The sequence below is a fragment of the Cheilinus undulatus genome, linkage group 13 (assembly GCF_018320785.1).
Source record: "Cheilinus undulatus linkage group 13, ASM1832078v1, whole genome shotgun sequence".
NCBI classification, from domain to species: domain Eukaryota; kingdom Metazoa; phylum Chordata; class Actinopteri; order Labriformes; family Labridae; genus Cheilinus; species Cheilinus undulatus.
This window is the reverse complement of record NC_054877.1, coordinates 21,883,627-21,907,254: the sequence shown is the minus strand read 5'-3', so window position 1 is coordinate 21,907,254 and position 23,628 is coordinate 21,883,627. Positions and strand designations below refer to the sequence as shown.

Here is a 23,628-nt window from a genome sequence, read left to right as displayed (position 1 = left end):
TGAATCCTGGATTTACTGATAAAATGATAAAAGTCCATACTCTTTAATAAAGTGCAGGTGTGTTTATTTTTTTTTTTAACATACATTTGCTTTATTTTAAAAGAGAAACAGATTATTTTGGGCAGCCAAAAACTAGGCAAGAACCTCAGGGAAATTTGGTCTGTAAATAAAAGTTAAAACAGAATGACTCTCACCAGTGGCCTTGCCAAAAATGTGAATCACCTGATAAAAGAATCCATTGGAAAAAGGGGAACATGATACTTTAATGCATTTACCATCACAGATACTTTATTCACTGACTGCTCCTATTTAATGGTTTTAATCAGCTGGTTTATTCATTAATCAGTCTATTTATTATCAGTTTTTGTTAGTTCCTATTTGATATTTTTAGCTCTTATGATCATTGTTGTCTCAATCCTGCGTCACTGTGTTTTTTAAGTCCTTCAGGGACAAGCACACAAGCTTCTCCAAGCCCAGTGTTCCTCAAGGGATAAATAAATTTGTTTGAATTTGTTGTTTTATAATTTTTGAATTGATTAAGCATCAAAATTATGTCTACACATCTTTCTAAACTGGAACTGTGCAAGTGCACATAGGCTGACACTTTGAGGGCTGCATTTCCACATACACAAATTCCTCTTCAGCCTTGAACATACCCATTCTCCTTAAATAAATTAGTTTTACTCACATATTAGATTGTAAAAACAAAAACAACATATTTGTATTCACCCAGTACCACCCACAGATTTGGCTGGACGCAGTGGTGTAGTGCTGTGTGCAGAGGTGGGTATACTCTGAAATTTTATTCTCTATAGAAGTGGATCTAGTCTTCATTTTAAAGTGGGTATACTCTATGGCAGTGGTTTTCAACCTTTTTTGCCCACCTAAGATCAAACCAAAATTTCAAGGCACACCAAATCCATATCTATACAAAATTGCCTATTTAATGTTCCAGTAAATCGAATATATAGCATTAGTTCAGGGAGGCCACAGAGTCAAGCACTGCTATATAATTGAGATCAGCTGATCTCACATAAGCCCTCATCAGCTGATGGCTATCTGATTTACTTTTAAGTAGCTATCAGCAAGGAGCACACAAGCAATCATATTTAAACTGCTCCAACCTGGCTACGATTTGCTGCTCCCTCTCCAAGCCACTTTTTACAGCCCTCCCCCACCCGAGCTCCTGCTTCCCAGAAGAGCCACATATGAATAACATCAATAAGTGCAAATTTACAACTGTCAATAAAGGAAAACTATTAATGACAGCAAATCATGTGTGTTTCATGACAAAATGGTCTTGACTGAACTCAAGTTATCGTATAGTTGCAGTTAATTATGTATGGTTATACAAATTGTTAGGGCACACCAAGATTGGCTCAAGGCACAGCAGTGTGCCTTGTCACATCATCTGAGAACCCCTGCTCTATGGTGAAGAAAAATAAGAAGTTATACTCCATATGCACTACACTGCTGGCTGGACCCCTGACAAACCCAGTGAATGGGCCCTACCCAGTTGTGATTGAATGATGATATCAGTGTATTTATGTTGGATCAGTAGCATTGGTATCAGCGTCCTGGCAAACAGTTGCCTCATTTTGGAGCTGAAAAGTGTACCAAACAATTTTGAAATTATTTTCTTTGTGCCACTTTTTCAACCCCTTTAAATGTATTTACCCCCTTTCTGATTCCTGAGTTTTTTGTATATTTATTATTTATTTATATTTTTTCATATTTATTACACTTGTAATGTTTCAGATCATCAAACCAATTTTTATATATGACAACGACAACCAAAATAAATATAAAATGCAGTGTTTGAATGATTATTTAATTTTTTAAAGGGGGAAAAAATCCAAACCTATCTGAAACCTATGTGAAAAAGTAATTGCCCCCTGAACTCATAACTGGTTGTGCCACCCTTGGCAGCAATAACTGAAATTAAGTGTTTGCAATAGTTGCAATAGTTTTGTTTTTCTTAAGCAGAGGTGGACTTGCTGGTATGTTTCGGGTCGCCGTCCTGCTTCATAACCCGAGAGGGCTTGAGCTTGAGGGCGCATACTGTTGGCCGGACGTTGGCCTTCAGGATTTTCTGGTAGACAGCAGAATTCATTGTTCCATCAACCACAGCAAGTGGTCCAGGTCCTGAAGCAGCAAAGCAAGCCCAGACCATCACACTGCCATCACCATGTTTTACTGTTGGCATGATATTCTTTTTTTAATCAAATGCTGTCTTATTTTTACGCCAGATGAAACGGGCCGCACAACTTCCAAAAAGTTCAACCTTTGTCTCGTCAGTCCACAGAATATTTCTACAAAAGTCTCAGAGATCATCAACATGTTTCTTGGCAAATATTAGACGAGCCTTTGCGTTCTTTTTTGTCAGCGGTGGTTTTGGCCTTGGAACTCTCCCATGATGCCATTTTTACCCAGGGTCTTTCTTATGGTTGAGTCATGACCACTGACCTTAACTGAGGCCAGTGGGGTCTGCAGTTCTTTGGATGTGGTTCTGGGTTCTTTGTGACCTCCTGGATGAGTTGTCAATGCACTCTTGGAGTCATTTTGGTTGGCCGACCACTCCTGGGAAGGTTCACCACTGTTCCCACTTTTCTCCACTTGTGGATAATGGCTCTGACTGTGGTTTGCTGGAGTGCCACAGCCTTGGAAATGGCTTTGTTATCTTTTCCAGACTGATAGATTTCAATCACTTTGTTTAACATTTGTTCTTGAATTTTTTGGATTGTGGCACGATGTGTTTTTTTTTTTTTTTTTGAGATCTTGCAGCCTACTTCACTTTGTCTGACAGCTTCTATTTGAGTGATTTCTTGATTAAAGAAATCTGGCAGTAATCAGGCCTTGGTGTGGCCAGTGAAACTGAACTCAGCTTTCCAAAAACTGTGGTTAATCACAGTTAACTCATGATTTAACAAGGGGTGGAATTACTTTTTCCACACAGGGCCAGCAAGGTTTGGATCCTCCCCCAAAAATATTAAATAATCATTCAAACACTGCATTTTCTGTTTACTTGGGTTGTCTTTCTGAAAAATAAAAATTGGTAAAAATGTATAAATATGCAAAAAACCTTAGGAATCAGAGAGGGGGAAATGACTTTTTCACAGCACTGTATTTACAGGCTGTTTGAACCAAAATTAAGCATCAAAATTCCCCTAATTTCATTTCACCCACTTTAATCCTATTTTAGCCACTGTGCCTTTTCACTGTTTTTTATGCTGTTTCTCCCCACTTTTCAACCACTTATGCTACTTTTAAAATCCCATTCCACTGCCTTTTCCACAAAATTTTGCCTCTTATAACCCATTTTAATTAAGTTTTTAAAAATAATTTTACTGATGCAAAACAGTACAAGACTCATTATTTGATGTGTCCATAAATAAAACGGGCATTACAGCGTAAGGAGATGCAACAATAATATGTGTAGACACTAAAGATGGGAGAAACAGAACAGAAACAATATTGAATTTGTCAAGGTTGGTGGTGTTGGGAGGCTGTTTGTGAGTGTGTCTGTGTATGTTGGTTCATATATGCAGGTTTTTAAAAAGAAGAAAGTATTCAGTGCCAGAAATGGTAGATCAAGATGTGGGGGATGAAATTCAAGATGGGATTTCTCCCCCTTAAATCATCATTATTACCGTTATTATTTGTTTATTTAACTAATAACCCCCTTCCTATGTCTCCACTGACTTTAACTCTAACTTCCACTCCTTCCTTAAATAAAAAGGAAGAGGGATAAGAATGAAAATAATAGTTGAAAAAAAAAAAAAAAACTTTCTATGAAGGAGCCTGTTCACATGAATGAAGACAATTTTGTTAGTTTATCTTCAGTTATTATTTATTTTTAATTCATTAATGATTTAGCTCAATAATAATAATAATAGCAGTAGTAGTAGAAGGAATAATAATAACAATGAGTTATCAAGAACACAAAGATGACATGTAAGATAAAAGAGAGAGAAGAAGATGGTAATAACAATAATAATAATAATAATAACAAATTATTATTATTCTATTATTAATGTTTATTTCTGTTTTAAGGAAAGGGGTTTATTTTTAAGAAGGCTTTAAATTACGGCATAACTAAAAAAAGGGTACTTATTATTCAGGTAAAAGAAAATTATGGATATCACAGTTTAACATCACAATGGACCATTTTAGATGGATTTTCCTGATGTCCATGAGCCCCCAGTTTGGCAGGGCCCCAGAAAGCTCCCCCCTGTACCCCCCTATATGGGTGTCCCTGCATGCTTTCACCTTTGCCTACATTTACAATAGAATAGACATAATTATTTAGTTGTGTGCTTCAGAGGTATTTCCTCTTTATACCCCTTCTCATTTTTATTAAGCCTATGCATAAGCCATTGTTTAGAGCACAGGTGTCAAACTCAAGGACCAGGGGCCAAATCCGGTCTGTGGAATGATTATATCCGGCTCCCAAGATCATCAAATTTTTATTATACCTGGCCAACCAGCATGAGGTCTGCAGATTTCAGTATAATAATCCAAACTGCAACTTTATTATTTGTGTTGTAATCAATTAATTTTTGTTGTATTTCATATCTTCAATTTTGCTTCTAAATATTATGACTCAAACTTGTGATTTTGACTTTTAATTTCATACTTTGACCTTTTCAACTCATAATTTGGACTTTATATATCACATTTTTGTCTTTTAGATTCCCGATTTTAAACTTTAAGTCATATTTTGACCTTTTCAGCTTACTAACTTTGGCTTTTTAATCCCATATTTTGACTTTTATACATATGCTTTCAATTTTTCTCATGTTTTGAATTAATAATTTTTACTTTCAATATAATAGTTGGACCTTTTACACTCCCAGTTTTGGATTTATGTAATATTTTAAACTTTTAAAGTCATCATTTTGAATTCTAGCTCATATTTTGACATTTTTAACTCCTGATTTTGGCTTTTTGATCCCATATTTTGAACTATCGGACTCAAAATTTAAAATTTTAAGTCATATTTTAACTTTTAAACTCATGGTTTCAAATTTGATCCCATATTTTGACCTTTCAAACTTTTGATTTCACCTTTCTCCTCATATATTTGCTCTTTAAAAACATTATTTTTCTATTTTTTATATCATGTTCTGATCTTTTGAACTAATAAATTAGAATTTTTATCTCAGATTTGAGCCTTTAGACTTATTGTCTTACTTTTTGAATTTCTTAATGATTCATCATCAGGGGTGTTTTTTCATTTTTAATAATCATGAAAATGAGGTTGACAGTTATGGTTAAATGTTGACCCTGTTAGGCCCTCAGGTTAGACCTAAATCCAGAATCCGGCCCCTTCTTTTATTCCTACCTTTTAGACAGAACCTTCGCGGTCACCATGGGTAACCACACATCGTCCACCTCTCATATTACCTGTGGTGTACCACAAGGTTCTATTTTAGGTCCACTTTTATTCTCTGTTTACATGCTTCCTTTAGGTTTTATCATAAAACAACATAACCTGTCTTTCCATTTTTATGCTGATGACACACAGATATACCTTCCGTTGAGACCTGGTGATTTTACTAGCCTAGCTGCTGTTTTTAACTGTCTGAAAGATATCAAATGTTGGATGGCCCAAAGTTTTTTACAATTAAATGATTCAAAATCCGAAGTGATTTTATTCAACCACCCAAACCCACAGACTCCTCAGATCCAAAGCTCGCTCGGTCCACTGTCGTCGAACATCACCACCACAGCTAGAAACTTAGGAGTTACCTTTGACACTAACCTCACCTTTGAAAACCACATTAAAACAGTTGTACAGTCCTGCTTCTTCCACATTAGAACAATCTCAAAAATCAAACCCATCCTGCCCCCTGCTGATCTAGAAAAAATCATACACGCCCTCATATTCTCCCACTTGGACTACTGTAACTCCCTTCTCTCCAGCATCTCCAAAAAATCCCTTTCCCGCCTCCAACTGGTCCAGAACACAGCAGCTAGGCTTTTAACTGGTTTTAACAGACGACATCACATCACACCTATCCTTGCTTCCCTCCACTGGCTTCCTGTCACTATTAGAATTGATTTTAAGATTTTATTGATCACTTTTAAAGCTCTCAGGGGTTTAGCCCCAGGTTATATCACTGAGATGCTGACCCCTTATGAGCCTTCACGCAGCCTTAGATCCTTGGGCGGGGGGCTCCTGGTCATTCCAAAGTCAAGACTCATAAGTAAGGGAGACAGGGCCTTTGCTATCAGGGCCCCCCGACTTTGGAACCACCTGCCCGAGGAGATAAGGCTAGCAGATTCAGTAACATCTTTTAAATCACTCCTTAAAACTCACTTTTATAGAATTGCTTTTATGTGACACTTCCTTTAACCTATTTTTATTTTCACTCTTTTACTCATTTTGCTGTTCTTACCCCTTTTAATCCTTGACCTTTACATACATTGCAACCTCAGTATCCTCTTTTTTTAATATTTTACCCATTCCTTCTTTTCTTTCTGCTTTTAATTTTCTCATTTTTGTTTTATTGCCAATGATGTGATGTCGTCGTCTTAACTGTATGTATACAGTTTTACGCTCATTTCTTATCATACTGTCTTTTCCTGGATAATTTCATCTTTTAGTATTTTAAATGCCCTCAGGATCATCTACGTACTTCCTGTTCCTTTTAACTGTGCAGTTTTCGTATTCTTTTGTGTTTCAGTCCGTTTTGTTTCTTGTTTGACTACCAAGACTTTTCTGTCAGGTTTATTGCTAATTTGTTCTCTGTTTTTTGTGAATCCCTGGGTTCTTGTTGCTGTCATGTCTGTTAAAGCACTTTGTAAACATTTGTTTTTAAAGGTGCTATATAAATAAAGTTTATTATTATTATTATTATATTCTGTGATTGATTTTGTCACCTCTGGTTTAGAGCATTCTTATTCCTCATTCATACTATTTTAAAAACAGTATTATAACAATTCAAAGCCAAACTCATACAAGAACTGAATCAAAAACAGTCAAATTGGATCTTTGGATTTTGGTGCACAATTCGGGGATTCTTTTTGTTTTAAATTTTTTTAACTGAAGTGGAGCAACGGTGGTTTTGCTGGGTTTTATCTAGTCAGTGAAAATTTTATACAAAGGATGTTTTATAAATAAGACAATGTCCTTTAAAAAGACATTAACAAACAACCAATTCGGATTTTTTCTGAATATTTTCTGTGTAAATGTCAAACCTGTAGTTTTCAGTAGTTTAGTCACTTCACTGCATCATAGAACGTGTATTTTTCATTTAAAGTGGTAACCAGTGGTTACAGGTGGCCATGTTGGGTTAAGGTGATCAGCCCTGGGCCCTTGTGGGCAGGTGTGTTACCTGTGGCTCTCTCAGGAAGCACTTCCTGTGGCTGACCGACAGACACACCGATGAATCACACGACGAAGATCCTGGGATAGTTTCCCTCGTCATTGCTCACTTCACCGCAATCCTCTTTTGTTTTATCTGAGCTCGAGCCGGTATTCTACCCTGAGTGTTTTTTCTGTGTTTTTTTTTTCCTCTGGTGGTGGCAGACGGAGGGGAAGTGCTTCCTGATAATAAAGAGGTGCGTCTTATTTCCATTCCAGTGATTGACTGCGCACGGCTTCCACCGCCGGAGCTGGGGGCATTGACGCATTGTGGAGTCGACAGGGGGTAGTAGCACTGCAAACCCCGGCTTCGCTTCACTACGGAGGCATTTCTCTCGGCGGAACCGCGATGGCCGTGGTGCAGCGCGACACGGAGGACCACCAACCGGAGAACGGCTTTGTGTCCCCCGAAACCACGTCCGCGGGGCTGCTGACACGCATCGACTGCGCGGTTCTGCCGTTTCTCGGGGGATTTGGGAAGTACCAGAAACAGCTGATCCTGCTGACATGGATTCCGGCGTTATTCATTGGATTCAGCCAGTACTCTGATAATTTTCTTCTGGCGCAGCCGAACAACACATGTGTGCAGCCGCTGGGCAACCTGACCAACCACACCGTGGGTTATTCCTCATTATTGGACGGACCGAAAAACAGCAGCGTGAAGCCGGCTTACGTTTATGCAAATGGCAGTTACAGCACCCACAATGACACGACCAACATGCAGTGTCGGTGCAGTGAGTGGACGTTTGAGCTGCACACAGGGCTCGTGCAGAACGTGGTTACCAAGGTAAGGATGGACATCCTTTTCCATCATATTGTGTTATGCATCAGTGAAACCCGATCTAGTATAATCCCATTAGGATCGATTCATAAGAGGGGGGATTCTAGCACTTATCAACAGCAGCCCCATCGTTAAAGACTGATCACTTTCAAGCAGAGGCACACTCTTGCACACATTATGGTGTTTGATAACCTGCCTGAGTCATTTGTTTTCAAAAAGACATCCATAAATTGGCCTAAAAGTAACAGGACTGCACAGGTGAGAGCGTGCATCACGCTGCTGCTGACAGTGACTCATCGCAGCAGCTGACACAGTGTGTGACCTATGGCAGAGAGACAACACACATTGGCACACTGGGCACAAAACTGCCAGGGCTGGTGGAACTTACCGGTTTGTCGTAATGGACACACTGATGGGGCTTTTGATTTAGAGCAAAGGTCATCTAGAATAATGCAAGCCTATCGCTGACTAAACACCACCCACCCTGAACAAACACCAGAGAGATACTCTTATAGCTCTTATGGGGCCGTCAGTGATGTCTTTACCTCTATCAGGTCACTCTATCATTGGGATATTCCAGATCAGGCTGAGGAGACTGTATAGGCCTGCTGTCTGCAAGAAAGGGGGGATAGTGCTCCATGCTTCTATCAGAATATCACATAGAGAGACGAAACTTTGACCTACATGGCTTAAACTTGAAAGAATCCTCTAAAACACTCATTCTCACCACACAAAGGAAACAGAAACTTAAGAAACAATAGAAATGCACACAGAAGGATTTTTTTATTTTGCACACAAAATGCAGATAAACCCCCCGATAACCTCCCACACCCTTGTTGTGCACAAAAACTAGAAAAATTTATCCGCAGCATCTTCATTTCTAAAGACTTTGGCAGCCGTGTGGTAATCAAAAGGCTTATCAGGAAAGAGTCAGATCTGAAGCCGAGCTTTGAAGCCTTTCTGTGCTGCAGGAGGGGAGCGGGAGAGGAGAGGAGAGGAGAGGGAGGGCTGTGGCATCCCAAGCTTGCGTCCACTGTGATGCCAACAGCCCCATCTGCTAATCACTGATAATGTCCCATTTAAATAAAGCAGGTTTTAATTCAGCAATGATGCAGGGGGATAATAAAAGCCCTGATTTAATTTAGTGTCCTTTGAGGGGTTGGGGTTCCTGATAAACTGTGATTGAGGCCTTAAAAGTCAAAACATGCAGCTGAAGTGAAGTCATAAGCTGTGGAGGAATCTTTGGGTGGATCTATATTACTAACAATCAAAAAATGTGAAGTCCCCCTTGGATGGAGAGTGGATTTTTATTCTAAAGCCTCTCCCCCCTCACCTCCTGTTGTCCTCTCATGCTAGTGTAATAACCTGTAGATTCCCGTATTTGTGTTGCTTTTGCACGCACCCCGGGAATGTCATGTTGACACTACCACCACTGCAGATCGGTGACAGGCCCGAGCAGTTGGTGCAAGTGTCTGCACTGTTGCTTGTCTTCCCTAACCCACACGCTCCACATTCTGACAAGGTCACTGTCAGGAGAGATTCAGTCAGATTTTGGCACACCAATCCCAGACTGAAGCCAAAAATGAAGCAGAATTGACCCATAAAGCTTGTGTCTTTTTCAAACAACCTATCCCTCACTCTTCCAAGGGCCTTTTTTCTCCTCTAACACCACAGCACAGGAGCGAGGATGTGACACTACAGCAGGATGTGATGACTTGGCATTTCTCCCCATGTTTGGATTGCATCGGCATAACTGCACATGACTGGGCTCAGCTATCTGTGACATTCGATCCCCAAAAAGCAGAGTGGAGTGCCAACACTGATGAAATGTGGTAGCGTCTCTGTCAGAATGTGCCAACACAAGCTGACCCCACACTTCTTCTACACGTGTGTAAATATGTTTTGTTGTCTGTGGTTGTACACACGCAGAATACATTTGACTTGTTTTTCTCAGGGAGATTTTGATGGAGGTTGTAGTGGTGATGGATCTTTGTGGTTAATGAGGAGACCCATCCTAATTGAGTCTGAGCTCTCCTCAGGGTCCATCTTAATTGGCCTGAGCCTGAGAAATGAGAATGTATCATTACTCAGAGACGGATTGAGTCTCTCTGCAGGCTCACATCCCATTCAGACCGGGGTCAGCTGTGCATGCAGGCTGAAATACTGGCCTGAGAACCTTTGCAAAGATGAGACCAGCCTTGACATTTGTACTAACAAGAGACAAATGCCAATTAGCGGATGATCATTTTACAGTCTAAATCTAGAATTCACAATCTTGTAGTACTTCAGAGAGGAATGGTGTCACAATCAAAACAACTTAAGCATCGTTATTTTAAATCTTTGTAGGGCACTCATTTAAATACTTGGAAATTCAAAATTTAAGCCGTAGAATACTATTGATGGACATCCCAAGACTTTTTTACTTTTGTAATATACAGTGCTTAACAAATGTATTAGACTACCTGTCATGTTTGTCTCAAAGACCATCCAGCATCATGAAGTGCTTTAATCCAGACTCTTTCATTTTCAGTGAGCTCTCCACGTTTTACCATTCTGAACAGGAATGAGGGATTTCAAACTGAATTCACCCAAATTTGAGCCAGCTCACTGGGCTTCTCTGAGAAGTCAGAAATGAATCAAGCATAACATTCAACCACTAAAACTAATTCTTCTGTTCAGGAATGCAAGTAAATAACCACAGTTTGACTTTGATTTTTTACAAACCTGTGACAAAATCAAACTACCCTTTGAGTATGTTTATCCTACATTAAAATGGGTTATTTATCAAGAAAATCAACATCTGATTAATAGATGAGCAGGCTGTCTGTCTTTAAGGTGCAGTGTCTAATATTTATCCTAATAGCATTTACTGAAACAAACATGGTAAAAATAGAACATAATTATAATTAGGTCTATCTCAATTAGTGTTTTACACAATAATTTTTTTATTTAATTCAAAATAGCCTTTTATTCACAGTTAGGGAGGGTCTCCTATATGGGTGCTGCCATCTTGGATTTTTGCATTTTGCATGAAGCAAAAAGGAGGCGGAGCCAAATAACTTTTTTAAGAATTCCACTGGTTCTTGAACAAATATGATGCACTTTACTTTCACTGTTTTCAGGATGTCTGAAGATGTCTTCTAATGATGGTTCTGCCTTCAGTTGTCACACATGTGATGCATAACATGTATTTCTGTGTTTATGCATCTCAGTGTTGTATCTAAATTTGGGTTTCTTATGTTTCATATTTTTACAAGGCAGCAAAGCATATTTCTCTCTCTGAAGCTGAAGTGCCACTGCTTCCACCAAAGAAATGAGCATCATCATTGAGATTGACTGCTAGCTTTCACCAATTTTCCCAATTTTACTCACTGCACCTTTAATTTACACCCATAAACAGGCGCATTTCCAAATATGGTTCCTCTATTTTTCACACTAAAATTGAATTAGAAACCCTACGCAAACAAAGCCTATCATGACATTTAGAACTACTATTCACTTTTATAAAGTGTGAGTTTCATAAATTTATCGTGGTTAGTCAAGATTTTAGGGGCATTTTTTTGGGACCAAAAGAGATGTCAAACTGTTTTTTTAAAGTTCTGGAGGAAACAGGAGGTTTGAGATGGGCCACTGCTGATTGGTCGGATGGTTTGATGTCACTTTCCGAGATGATGACTGATCTCCACTGATTGGCTTGGCTGAGCAGCATTATTCTGGTTCTACTGTACTACAGAGAGTTGGGGGGAGGCCACAAAAGAAGTTGACCAGAATGACCTTATATGGGTCTTTGCCCCATAAAGGCCTTACTTAAAACAAATATCCATGTTTGATTTAAAAAAAATGTCCAGAAATTGCTAAAAGATGCCAATCCCCAGGTTGTAAAGTATACTTTAACTTTAATTGATAATTTAACAATAGATTAAAACAGTGGTATGAAATCATACTTAAAGCCTAATATCAAAGTCCAAGCACTTAAATGATTAACTAGTAAGGAGATCAATAGAAAATAATACTGTTTTGATATCCAATAAAGTATAATTTTTTTATTATTATTTTTTACAGTCCAATATGGTGGCGTATTGCATTCACTTGAAAATAAAAAATTTCATCCTGTTTTTATGACGTAATTATCTCATAAAACAGGAGTTTTTATTTATTTTTAACTTTTCTGTTTAGACAAGATAGTATCTCATAAAAACAGAAAATTATTTATTTTTAACTTTCCTGTTTTCATGAGATACTATCTCGTAAAAACAGAAAATTATTTATTTTTAACTTTCCTGTTTCTACGAGATAGTATCTCGTAAAAACAGAAAATTATTTATTTTTGACTTTCCTGTTTTTACGAGATACTAACTTGTAAAAACAGGATTTGATCAGACCTACGGGCAGAGAACTGTTACGTGGAGCAGATGATATTCCTGAGACATGATCATGTGGATGAGTTTTCACACAGATGCTATTTGTACATTTCAAGTGATCGTAACCAACGTATAGAGAACTAGTGGGGATTTTTGAGGAAACAATATGCACTGGATCAACATCTGTCCAGACTGGAAAGATTCTGACTACTTCTTAACCCTGCACCTCTAATTACTGGCTGATAAATGCAGCAACCAGTCATGCAGGAGAGCGTAAGGGGGAATCCTTACGGGAAAGTCAAAAATAAATAATTTTCTGTTTTCACGAGATAGTATCTCGTGAAAACAGGAAAGTTAAAAATAAATCATTTTCTGTTTTTATGAGATAGTATCTCATAAAAACATGACGAAATTTTTTTATTTTCAAGTGAATGCAATACGCCACCGTAGTCCAATGCCAAATATTTTGTGTACTTTTGTGTCTTTCCATAGGTCCAGACAGAAAGTTCTTAAATTCTTCAATTGTTCTTTCCTAAGTTGTCCATGTTTTGGATACTTTAGTCATATTTTAACCAAAAGCTGCTGCAAGAGAGAAACAACAAGAACACTAAAATGTAGCCAGTGTTTTTTGTGCAACTTGCATAGTGTGCTTCCAAATTTTTTTGAACAAGACAAGAAATTAACTAATATTGTAATCTTTAATTGGTGTTTTTGTCACCGTGGTATCAGGTAAAGGTAACTACCTTGTGGGATTTTTTTTTTTTTACCCCGATCAGTCCCCCTTTGGTTGAGCTATTGCAGCACCTTCCTGCAGCCCAAGTGATGAAAAAAGTCCACCAATGCTCCTTAATGTCTTATTTCACCTTGAAAAACTCACAGACAGCTCAGTGGACAAGTCAAGAGTCATCTTGACCTTGTGTTATCAAACAATTACTTTTTACAGTTCTTTTATTTCCTTTTTCAATCCACAGCAAGTTCCTTTAATGTGACGAAATTCATGTTATAATATTCTCCAGTATATTGAAAGTGTATAAATATGTAATAGTTTGTCAGAGCAGAGTATTGTGTGACAGTGATAAGGCAGATATGTGCTAGAAGCACATTGTTGGGTACACCCAGCCTCAGTATCACAGAGCTGGAGGCTGCACACCCATAGATGTGAAAGATGATACTGTAGCTGAACATGCAGGCCTCTCCGCTCTCTGTCCCTTCAGACTGTTTACCCAGCTGGTTGGCTTCTTCTACAGACCCCAGATCAGCGTGGGACACTTTGAAACAGCCTCAGCTGTCGAGAGGCGATGACCCTGCTGCAGATACCCAGTCAGTGCACAATGACAGCCACTCACGGCGTCAGCTGGGAGGAAAGAGACTGTGTGACCCAAAGATAAAACTGTTGAGGCTCTATGTGTGTGTGGGTGTGTGTGTGTGTGTGTGTGTATGATGCAGGCTTGTTCCTGATAAGCGCTGTTTTGTAACAGGGAGGTGTCCCGTGTTGTGGGGTCACAGACCCCTGGCCTGTGTTTCGAGATTGATTGTAGGAGTTTGTGAAGGAATTAAGGCTGTAGGCATTGTCAGTACTCAGAAAGTCTGGTAACAGAGACGTGTAGTTATGACTCTTGACTTACAAGAAAACAAGGTCAAGGATGGCGGACTTATTAACAATGGTTTGTTTGATCGTTTTCCATTAGGAGTGGGAATTACAGAGTGACACCACACAATATGATACGATACAGTACTTTTTTCTTTTTTAAGATTTATTTTTGTGCCTTTTATGCCTTTATTAGATAGAGGAGAATGGTGGATAGACTCAAACCCGTAGACCCGTACATGGGACATTGCTTAAACCACTCGACCTTCTGCGCACCCCGATACTATAAAATACTAAAATATGATGTGCTTCAGCAGGGTAATTTATATTATACCATACAATGTGATATGAAAGGATAGGATAGAATACAAGACTAAAGCTTACAAACAATATGGCAGGATACTTTACAATGTGGTATTGTGTATTGCAGTATGATATGATGATATTCATTGTTATTTTACTAAACAGTTATCCATCTATTCCTTTTTCAGTATGTCTACAGGATCTACATTTTAATAATTTGCTTGTCACTTTGATTTTTGTAAGGGGCTTAGGGATGCACGATATTATCGGTATGATGTCAGGATCAGCAGATATTGGCATAAAATTAAGTGTCGGCCTCAGCAGATCTAAAAATTTCTGCCGATATTTACTATTGATATTTTGGTTATGAAAATCTGCCTATATCAGCTGTAAATATTGGCCATACAAACAAATAAGTAAATGGAGTTTAAGGCTGGACCAGCGGACCTGTATCAGCTAAAGTGATTTTTTTATTCGTCATTATTCCTTATACTCTGAAGTGTGTTTGAAGGACTGAAGTTTTTAAGTACTACATTTAAATTTAAAAAGAATCACAATCGATTCCGATTAGGGAACTGATGATTCTCAGTTTTTCTCTACTCTTGGCCATTTATTAGCTTTAGAAATATACCTCCTATATTTGACTCTAATGACTTTATCTTGAGGGTCAGGTAGTCCCCCAGGAATACTTTTGCCTGATGGTAAAGTTACCCATGATGACAAGATATGATATGTAACAATATATGATACAAGACAATATGATATGACACAACACGACACAATATAAATGATATGATACGATATGATACAACACAGCATGATATGATATGTGATATGATATAACCGAACACGATACAATATATGATATGATACACAACACGATACAATATGTAAAGTTATGATATAAAACAACACGATTCAATATGACGGTAAATGATACAAAATGATAAGACACAATACAATATGGCATAACACAATATGATATGACACAATATATGATACAATATGATTCAGTATTAATCCCATCTTATCATGAATAGTGACATAGTACAACATGATATGATACAGTATTTACAGACCTATGTCAGCACATTGCAACAAATATAAACAATACATAATCCACAATGACGATACTTTCAAAACAAAGTAATTCTGTGAAAACTAACATATTGCAAGACAACTATAAAGTGATGATTAATGAATTTGCCTTTTTTCACTAGTTCCTTTCTTTACGTCAATGTCAGAAACACGCTTTGATGGTTTAAAAAGAAGTGATGCGTTATGTGAAATTGCCAGTACAATCTTGTCAGAGAGCCATTTTTTTTTAAATAAAAAAGAAGGCTTGAAAAATAAAGAATCTCGTGATTGAATCCCATCAGTCAAAACAACAATATAACATGTTTTCCTATCCCGGTCTTAACTGTTGATTGCAGGTAAGAAAACATCTGCTATAAGCTTACTTGTCAAACATGTTAGTCAGTTGTTGTCAAGGTTGTGTAGTCCTGAGCCTACTCTAGTATGAAAGTTATTCAAAGCATGCTCACATAGGCAATGTTAACCTCCTTCTGTTAGTCCCTCAGGCTATTTCTCCAATGTCTGATATCTAAGCATGTGTCTTTGTTTACATCGTTCTTCTTTAGCTCTGTAGAATTTATTTGTGACGTAAACCTTATTTCATACAAAAGTTGGCATTCTGAAACTGAGAAAAATGTCATTTTTAGGAAATGTACACGTTTTGAATTTTTGGTGGTAAACATTTTTTAAAAAGTTGGCACAGTGGCGACAAAAGAACAATCTATAAGAAAAAATGTTTCTAAATTCTTATCAGGCATAGCTCTTTCCAAAAACTTGAAATTTCTTGATGTGCTCCCTTTATGCTTCTTTAAACTAAATATAGGGTTTAATTGTTTTGACAATAATCATATTTTGTTTTAATTAATTTTTACTACAGCTTTTAGGACACAGTTTTAGGTATAGATCTGTATTTGTTCAACCTACTGTCACAAAATGTGCCTCTGCATTTCAGGGCTTTTTCCTGAGGCAGTGATGCTCAAACTTTCACTTGGAAGCAACATGAGTCTGATAACTACAGCGATCCTCTGTTGCTAGGCAGTAACTATGCAGCAGCCTCTCCATGTGTGTTTGATGCCTCCTGCCTTTAAAGCATCTCTTATTCTCGCGCTCTCTTTTTCCTGTCCCCTATTTTATTAATTCCCTGCATTTCTCATCTCTTTGCATGTTGTTTTTCTTCATTGTTTAATCAGGCATTCCTCCCCTCTCCCCTCTCATGCCCTCAGCCTTCCACCCACCCACCACTCTGTAGTTCATGGAGTACAGAAATGTGCAGCTGTAGTTGAGAGCGTCTTCATCTGAGCTAATGAGACTCACTGGAGAGAAACAATCATTGGTGGCCAAGTCATTTGATAGAGGTCGACAGCCCCCTTTGGGGCTCTAACTGATTCGCTTGTGGCCCCTCTTTGTTCTGCATCTTCTGTCCTACATGCATCCAACCCAACACTACACATTGACTTCTGCTCATTAGTCCCAAATGACAGAGTAAACCGTATGGGAGCATCTGCAGAAATAATAGGGAGCATGGTGGATAAGCTTTGTGGATTTGACTCATGCACGCTGGGATTTCTTTGCCTGGCTAAAAGTGTCTCTGTATTTTTCCCACTTGTGCTAATGTGGGCTCCCATTAATGACCGTGCTTCAGCTCAGTCAGTGTGTTGGCCTGGAGAGAAACCTCATCAATATTACATGTGGATAGGCAGACGTATAATGATCCAAATCTACCAGGCACTTCCCACTTGGCTTCGCATTTCAGCAGCACTTAGCACTTGTGCGACATTGCTGCTTTTGTCTCCAACATGTGACTTGAGAATGTCGCTATTTAACACCACTGGTCATCTGTTCTTGTTTTAACCACAGATGTCTGTTTCTGCACAGTCAACACGCAGTCATCCAGCTGTGCAGAGCATTGAGTGTGTCACAGTCCCCAAGGATGTGAGCCTCAGTTTTTTTAAACACCCTCGGTCATGCAGTGATTGTGCAACAGGAACTTGTTAGCCCGCCGCCGTCTCTTTCTGTGCTGACATTGATACTGAAAGCGTAAATGAGTGGTATGCCTGGATCATGTGATGACTGAGTGGTAATCCTGGAGAGTTCCTTTCTGAGCAGGTCACTATGACAGAGGTTACAAGAGGTTAGAGTCCCTTAGAAAAACAGGAAGATACAGATACAGATGATACATTAAGAGATTTGCAGATACAGTTTTCCCTTACAAATTAAGGTTTATAAAATCTTTGATACAGTAACTAAGTTTTGAATCCACATTTAAACTGACCCAGTCTATGCTAGTTTGATGATTGGTATACTGCAAATTGCAGTAGCTTTGAAAAACTACTTATGCTTAGTCATAGTTTAACCCAAAGATCTGACACCTGAGAGGGAAAGTTAGAGAACACTGTCTAAATTGCTCAAATATGTGAGTTATATTTTTGTACCTGATTGTTGTCAATGTATGTGTGTAATGTGGACATTATTTAGGAGTTTGGTCGCTAAAGTATCCCGTATTTGGTGTCTAGGACTTTTGATTATCATTACACTGTCTACTGGCACACATAATAACCATACCAAACATAATATACCATGGTCACATGGTATGGTCACATAATAACCATACCAAAAGTAATTGATCATTTAAAGGTGATTGTTATTTGTAATTGTTGCATTGTAATAACAGGACAGCAGTTGATTTATTGGGGGTCTTATTGGATAGTCAGTTTTGGATTAATCCATTGACTTGCATTCATGCCAGTGCGTAATATGTTTTCTGTCTGTATCAGAGGATACTAACAGTCATGAAACAATGTCATCATTGTTGAGTTGAAACTGCTGTTGTCTAATCCTCTAGTTATGTTAGTCACAATAGAGTAGTTTTATAATGTAGGATTGGAAACAGCAGGGTAACCATCATTTTTCTGTTTTCTTATTGACAGATGAGTATAATTTTGTGTTACTTTGACGTTTGTCCACTGCTAATTTCCTGCAGTCTTCTTCAGAAGAGTCACGTGACAGAAAGCAGAAGGCCTGTCTTGATTGAAAGGACAGCCAAACCTGCATAAGATCAGCTGATAAGACACACCATGGAAATATCACTTGTCTGTCAATAAGAAAACAGCAAAAAGGAACCTTCAGTTGAGGTCTTATTATTTATTTATTCTCATTCTTTAAACTTTAGAGTGCTTTTTAAGGACTAAAATTTGTTTCCTTGGTCATCCTCAAAACTTAAAGTGTGTCCAAAAGGACTGAGATTTCTTGTCCAACAAGCACATTTCAATATCAGTATCAATATCAGTATTAGCTAAAATAAATCTGTAAATATCGGCATATTGGATATTGGCAAAATCTAATATTGTGCATCCGTAGATGGGATATGATACGATACAATGGGATGCAATTGGATACAATAGGATTTGATAGGATACTATTGGATACGATAGGATATGATGGGATACCGTGAAATATGATAGGATACAATGGGTAATATGATGGGATACAATGGGATATGGTAGGATATGATAGGATACAATGGGATATGATAAGATGGGATACAATGGGATATGATGGGATACAATGGAATATGATAGGATAAAATAGGGTATGATAAGATGGGATACAATGGGATATGATGGGATACAATGGGATATGGTAGGACACCATGGGATATGATGGGATACAATGGAATATGATAGAATATAATGGGATATATGATGGGAGACAATGGGATATGGTAGGATACAATGGGATGCAATACTAGCAATGGGATATGGTAGGATACAATGGGATGCAATACTAGCAATGGGATATGGTAGGATATGATTGGAAACAGTAGGATACGATGGGATACAATATGATAGGATACAATGGGATAAGCTATGATGGGATACATGGAATATTATTAGATGGGATACAATTGGATATGGTAGGATACGATGGGATACAACGTAATATGATGGGATACAATGGGATATGCTAGGATATGTTTGGATACGATAGGATACGATGGGATGCGATTTGATATGATAGGATTGTATGGGATACGAAAGGATACAATGGGGTATGATATGATGGGATACAATGAGATATGTTCGTACATGATGGGATGCGATAGGATACAATAGGATACAGTACAATACTTAAGATTATAATACAGTTTAAGACATAGTATATGATAAGATGTACGATACAATACAATGTGAAACAATAGGTTATGATGATGCAATATGATATGAAAAAATACAATATGATGTAATTACATTTGATACTACAAGTTATGCTAAAATACAATACAATACATGAAAATATGTTATGCCTTAAAATGTCTTATTAGACGAGAGTATACAAAAGTATACGCTAGGATACACTAGGATATGATACGATACCTAGGTTACGATACGATACAAGATGTAATGATAGGGAGGCAGTGGTTAGGTTGTACCCCATGTACATGGGTGGCCTGGGCTCAATTCTGGCCTGTATTCTCTTTGTGTCCCCCCATTTGCTTATCCCTACTTCCAACTCTATCCACTGTCCTCCTTTCTCATTCAAGGCATAAAAGGCCCAGAAGTAAGTCTTTAAAAAAACAAAACAAATGTTGCAATAGGAGATGATAGGATACAATAGGATAAGACATGATATGATACAATGTGATAAAGTATCATACCATAGGATCAGATATGATGTGATTCAGTACAGTATGGGACAGTATGATACATGTCCCATTATAAAGAGAAAATCAAAACTTATTTCTGCAACAACTGATATATTGTGAGATAGTCAAGTAATGTCATGATGTCTGATTATCTGAAGAACTTAACATTCCCCCTATACAGTAGGCTCCTTTTTAAATTTTGTATTTGGGTTATTTTTTGTCACTTGCCTTTGAAACAAGTACAAGCACAGTGAAATTAATAACATTGCAGGGTTAATGTATTTTTCATGAGTTTCAACTCTCAACATACTTTTTTTAAAACTTCTTTTCACCGCTGCCTGACATTATCTTGCTGTCTTCTTCTTTATACTGCAATTGACTTCTTTTCAATACCGACAGCTTCTATTCACATTACTCTCATGCTGATCACTCCACTCTACAATCTTAAAACTTAAAGCCTTTGCTGTCACCATGCTGTTGTTGTTTCTTATCCATGCACAATAGTCTATCTGGAACATTTCCTTATTGGTTTTGGTATCTGAACAATTTAAGCATTTATGAAATGACAGTCGTTGTAGTGATGAGGCATGGTTAAGATTTGTGTTGTTCAACCCCACATTCATTAAGCACCTGCTTTAGCTGCCACACCCCACTCTGCTCCTTCCTGCTGCTTGTGTTAGCACAGACAGCTGGACAGCATATGGTGCCAAAAAGAGCCCCCTTACATCCACCCCCTTCCCAAAACTCATCTTCTCCTCCCCTAAGGACCAGTACTTTACTATTATTATCATGAAATATTAAAAGGAATGACAATAAAGGTTTGCAGGTTCTGTAGACGTCTTCTGCTGTTGAGTAGTCTCCTCACATCCACTGCCAGGTTTTGAATTTGTTCGACGTGTATGTGCAATAGTGATGTTTACAGGGTCTATTTATCTTAACCTGTGCCTATAAGAGGAAAAACATCAGGGTGTGTTTGACTCATACAAAAGCAGGCATACATTGCATGTTTGCACTCAAGGAATCCCTCTGCTCCTGGAGTGGAGGGTTTCAGTCACAGAGGAGGCAGAGTTGTCTGTAATGTTGAACAATTCACTGCAGAGGAGGCATAATAAGAAAAACAAGAAATGTCAGGCTTTGTATAAACAGGGGTACTTTTGCTATGAGAGAATAGCCAAATGCGTCATTTTGACATTTTATACAGCAATTGGGTTCTTATTAGCAATATATTCTGACTACAAATGTTGTTTGAGTATAATCATTTCAGTGTTTCTTTGGTTTGAGAGTGTGCCTTTCTCACATTTCATTTTGTGTTTTGAGTGGTAATAACTCAGCATACATCTCTCAGACCTAGCACTAATAAGCAATAGTCAATAAAAACTGTCTTATCCAGCCAAACCTCTATTTCTTGAAACTGATGCCTGTGTTTGTTTGTCTCCACAGTGGAGTCTGGTGTGTGACTCAGCATGGAAAGTTCACATCGCTAAGTTTTCTCTCTTGGTGGGATCAATCTTTGGATACTTAGTGTTTGGAATCCTTGCAGACTGGTAAGATTTTGAAGAAGTTCTTGCACAAAAATAACCCTCATTGAATATCAAATGTTCTTTTTTTTTTCAACATAGCTTTTTCCGTCTTGCGCTGTAGGTTTGGCCGCCACCCAGTGCTCATCATATCAGTACTGTTTATGCTGGTGTTCGGTCTGACTGTGGCCTTCTCTGTCAACGTCCCCATGTTCAGCACGCTGCGCTTCTTCGAGGGCTTCTGCCTGGCAGGGATCACCCTCTCTCTCTACGTCCTCAGTAAGTCTCAATCACACTATAAGTCCGGTGCTACATGAAGCCAGTTAACTTTCTGGCAACCCTCTCTTGCCTTTTGTTGCTGTTGCAACAAGGACAGCAACAGGACAGGATTAAGTCCATTAATGAAATTAGCATTTTTAGCTAGCAAACATGGATCCTGGCTGCTGAGGTTACAACCTTGCCTGTATTTTTGATAATGCTCTTCAAAAAGAAACAGTGTGTCTCAAATCCCAAAGTGTGTCTGTCATCTGGCTGCAGACAGTACATTTCTTAGGGCCACTCTCACAGCCTGTTCATCTGAGACACTGTATATCTCAGAAAGAAAATGCCATATATAGACCTATTTTAGAAGAAGTTACTTAAATGGTTGCTGCTGTAGCTAGGTTGGCTTTGGCTAAAACTAACCTATCTATGATAGCTAGTAATACCAAACCATGAACTTTTAGCCATACCATGAAAATAACCCTGTCAAGCTTGTGCAAGTTAGCAGTGTTGCTCCTACTGTAGGTTTATATATTAGCTGGGCATGGGCATGCTAACATTTCAAGCTTACTTTCACCGACTTAAGAATCTCTTTTATGTTGCAATGTTGTTCATGGCTGTGCACAAGCAGACCTATTTTAAAACAGACAAGCCTCTTCCTGAGTAATTTTCTACAAAATTTAGTTCTTTTCATTGAATCCAATGCAGCAATCATGTATTAGCCTATTCATGTCTTGACATATCTGCTGCAGTTGTGAGCTATTGTTGTACTCTCACAGTTCCTGTTAGAGTTTGGCTAACTGTCTACAGGTGAATACACTTGTGTGTTGACTCTGAACATGTTGACTGGGTTTGTTTGGGATGCACATGGTAAATTTTACCCTATAAAAAACAGAAAAATTCTGTTTAAGGCAGGCAAAATAGGCAGCACAAGAAACCACTCAGAGCTAATTGCTAGTTGCACCAGGGTTGTAGACAGCCTTGCATTTGAATTTTGTTGTAAATGATCAGCTCTGTTTAATGGAGCCCCGAGGATTTACATGGTGGCCAAACTGGTTTGTATGGGAGGTGGCTGTTTTATGTTCAGGAAGTAGGAGTAGCTGTTATTGCACTGCAGGTTGTTAAGTGTTAGTTTCTCTCCCCTCATGTGTAGTTTGAGTTAAAGTTCAACATAATAGCAAAAGAAAATCACAAACAATACTGATATGTAATATTTAATAAAGATTAGGCATATTAGTAATTCGGAAAACCTTCAAAATATACAATTTTTTTCAACATATGAGATTACAATCTCTTGAATATGTTTTTATTACATGATTACCTATATTTAAGTTCTGCAATACAGTAAAAATAGTACAATTTTATTTTATTTTTTTATCCGGTACCACCCATTCTTAACCGTCATTACCCTACCCTGCTGCTGCTTTTTCTCATTATCACCAGGCACACCTAATCAAATACCCATTTTACTTTAATTCTCCTCTGGCTGGAGGAGGCATTCAGTTAAAAGAAGAGTAATTGTGTTACTGTGACCTCCTAACGTTTATTAAATGCAATGCCATTGTCGGGATAAATTCTCATTAGAGCAATAACTACCAGCTTCTTTACCCTTCAAGTGAACTCTTTCATTCTCATTTGGGTGTTACAGCATTGTTTTTTTTTTTCTGAGAGTTTAACACACATCACTGCTGATCAATAATCTAATAATTGCAGAATGGGTTTTAGGGGCAGT

General features: G+C 38.1%; 1 protein-coding gene across 2 annotated transcripts in view; it reads left to right on the top strand.

Annotated features, from left to right (window-relative positions):
• The first annotated feature begins 7,391 nt into the window (after positions 1-7,391).
• The window catches only part of LOC121520571 (solute carrier family 22 member 23-like), a 63,291-nt gene continuing 47,054 nt past the window's right edge, over positions 7,392-23,628 (top strand). Inside the window, exons 1-3 of one of the 2 annotated variants that reach the window (XM_041804085.1) lie at positions 7,392-8,156; positions 21,559-21,662; positions 21,760-21,914. In XM_041804085.1, the coding sequence (XP_041660019.1) occupies positions 7,719-8,156; positions 21,559-21,662; positions 21,760-21,914 (697 nt within the window). In that variant the 5' untranslated portion in view covers positions 7,392-7,718. Of the gene's footprint in view, positions 8,157-9,923; positions 10,038-21,558; positions 21,663-21,759; positions 21,915-23,628 lie in introns of those variants that run through there. The other variant, XM_041804086.1, reaches the window with a different exon arrangement.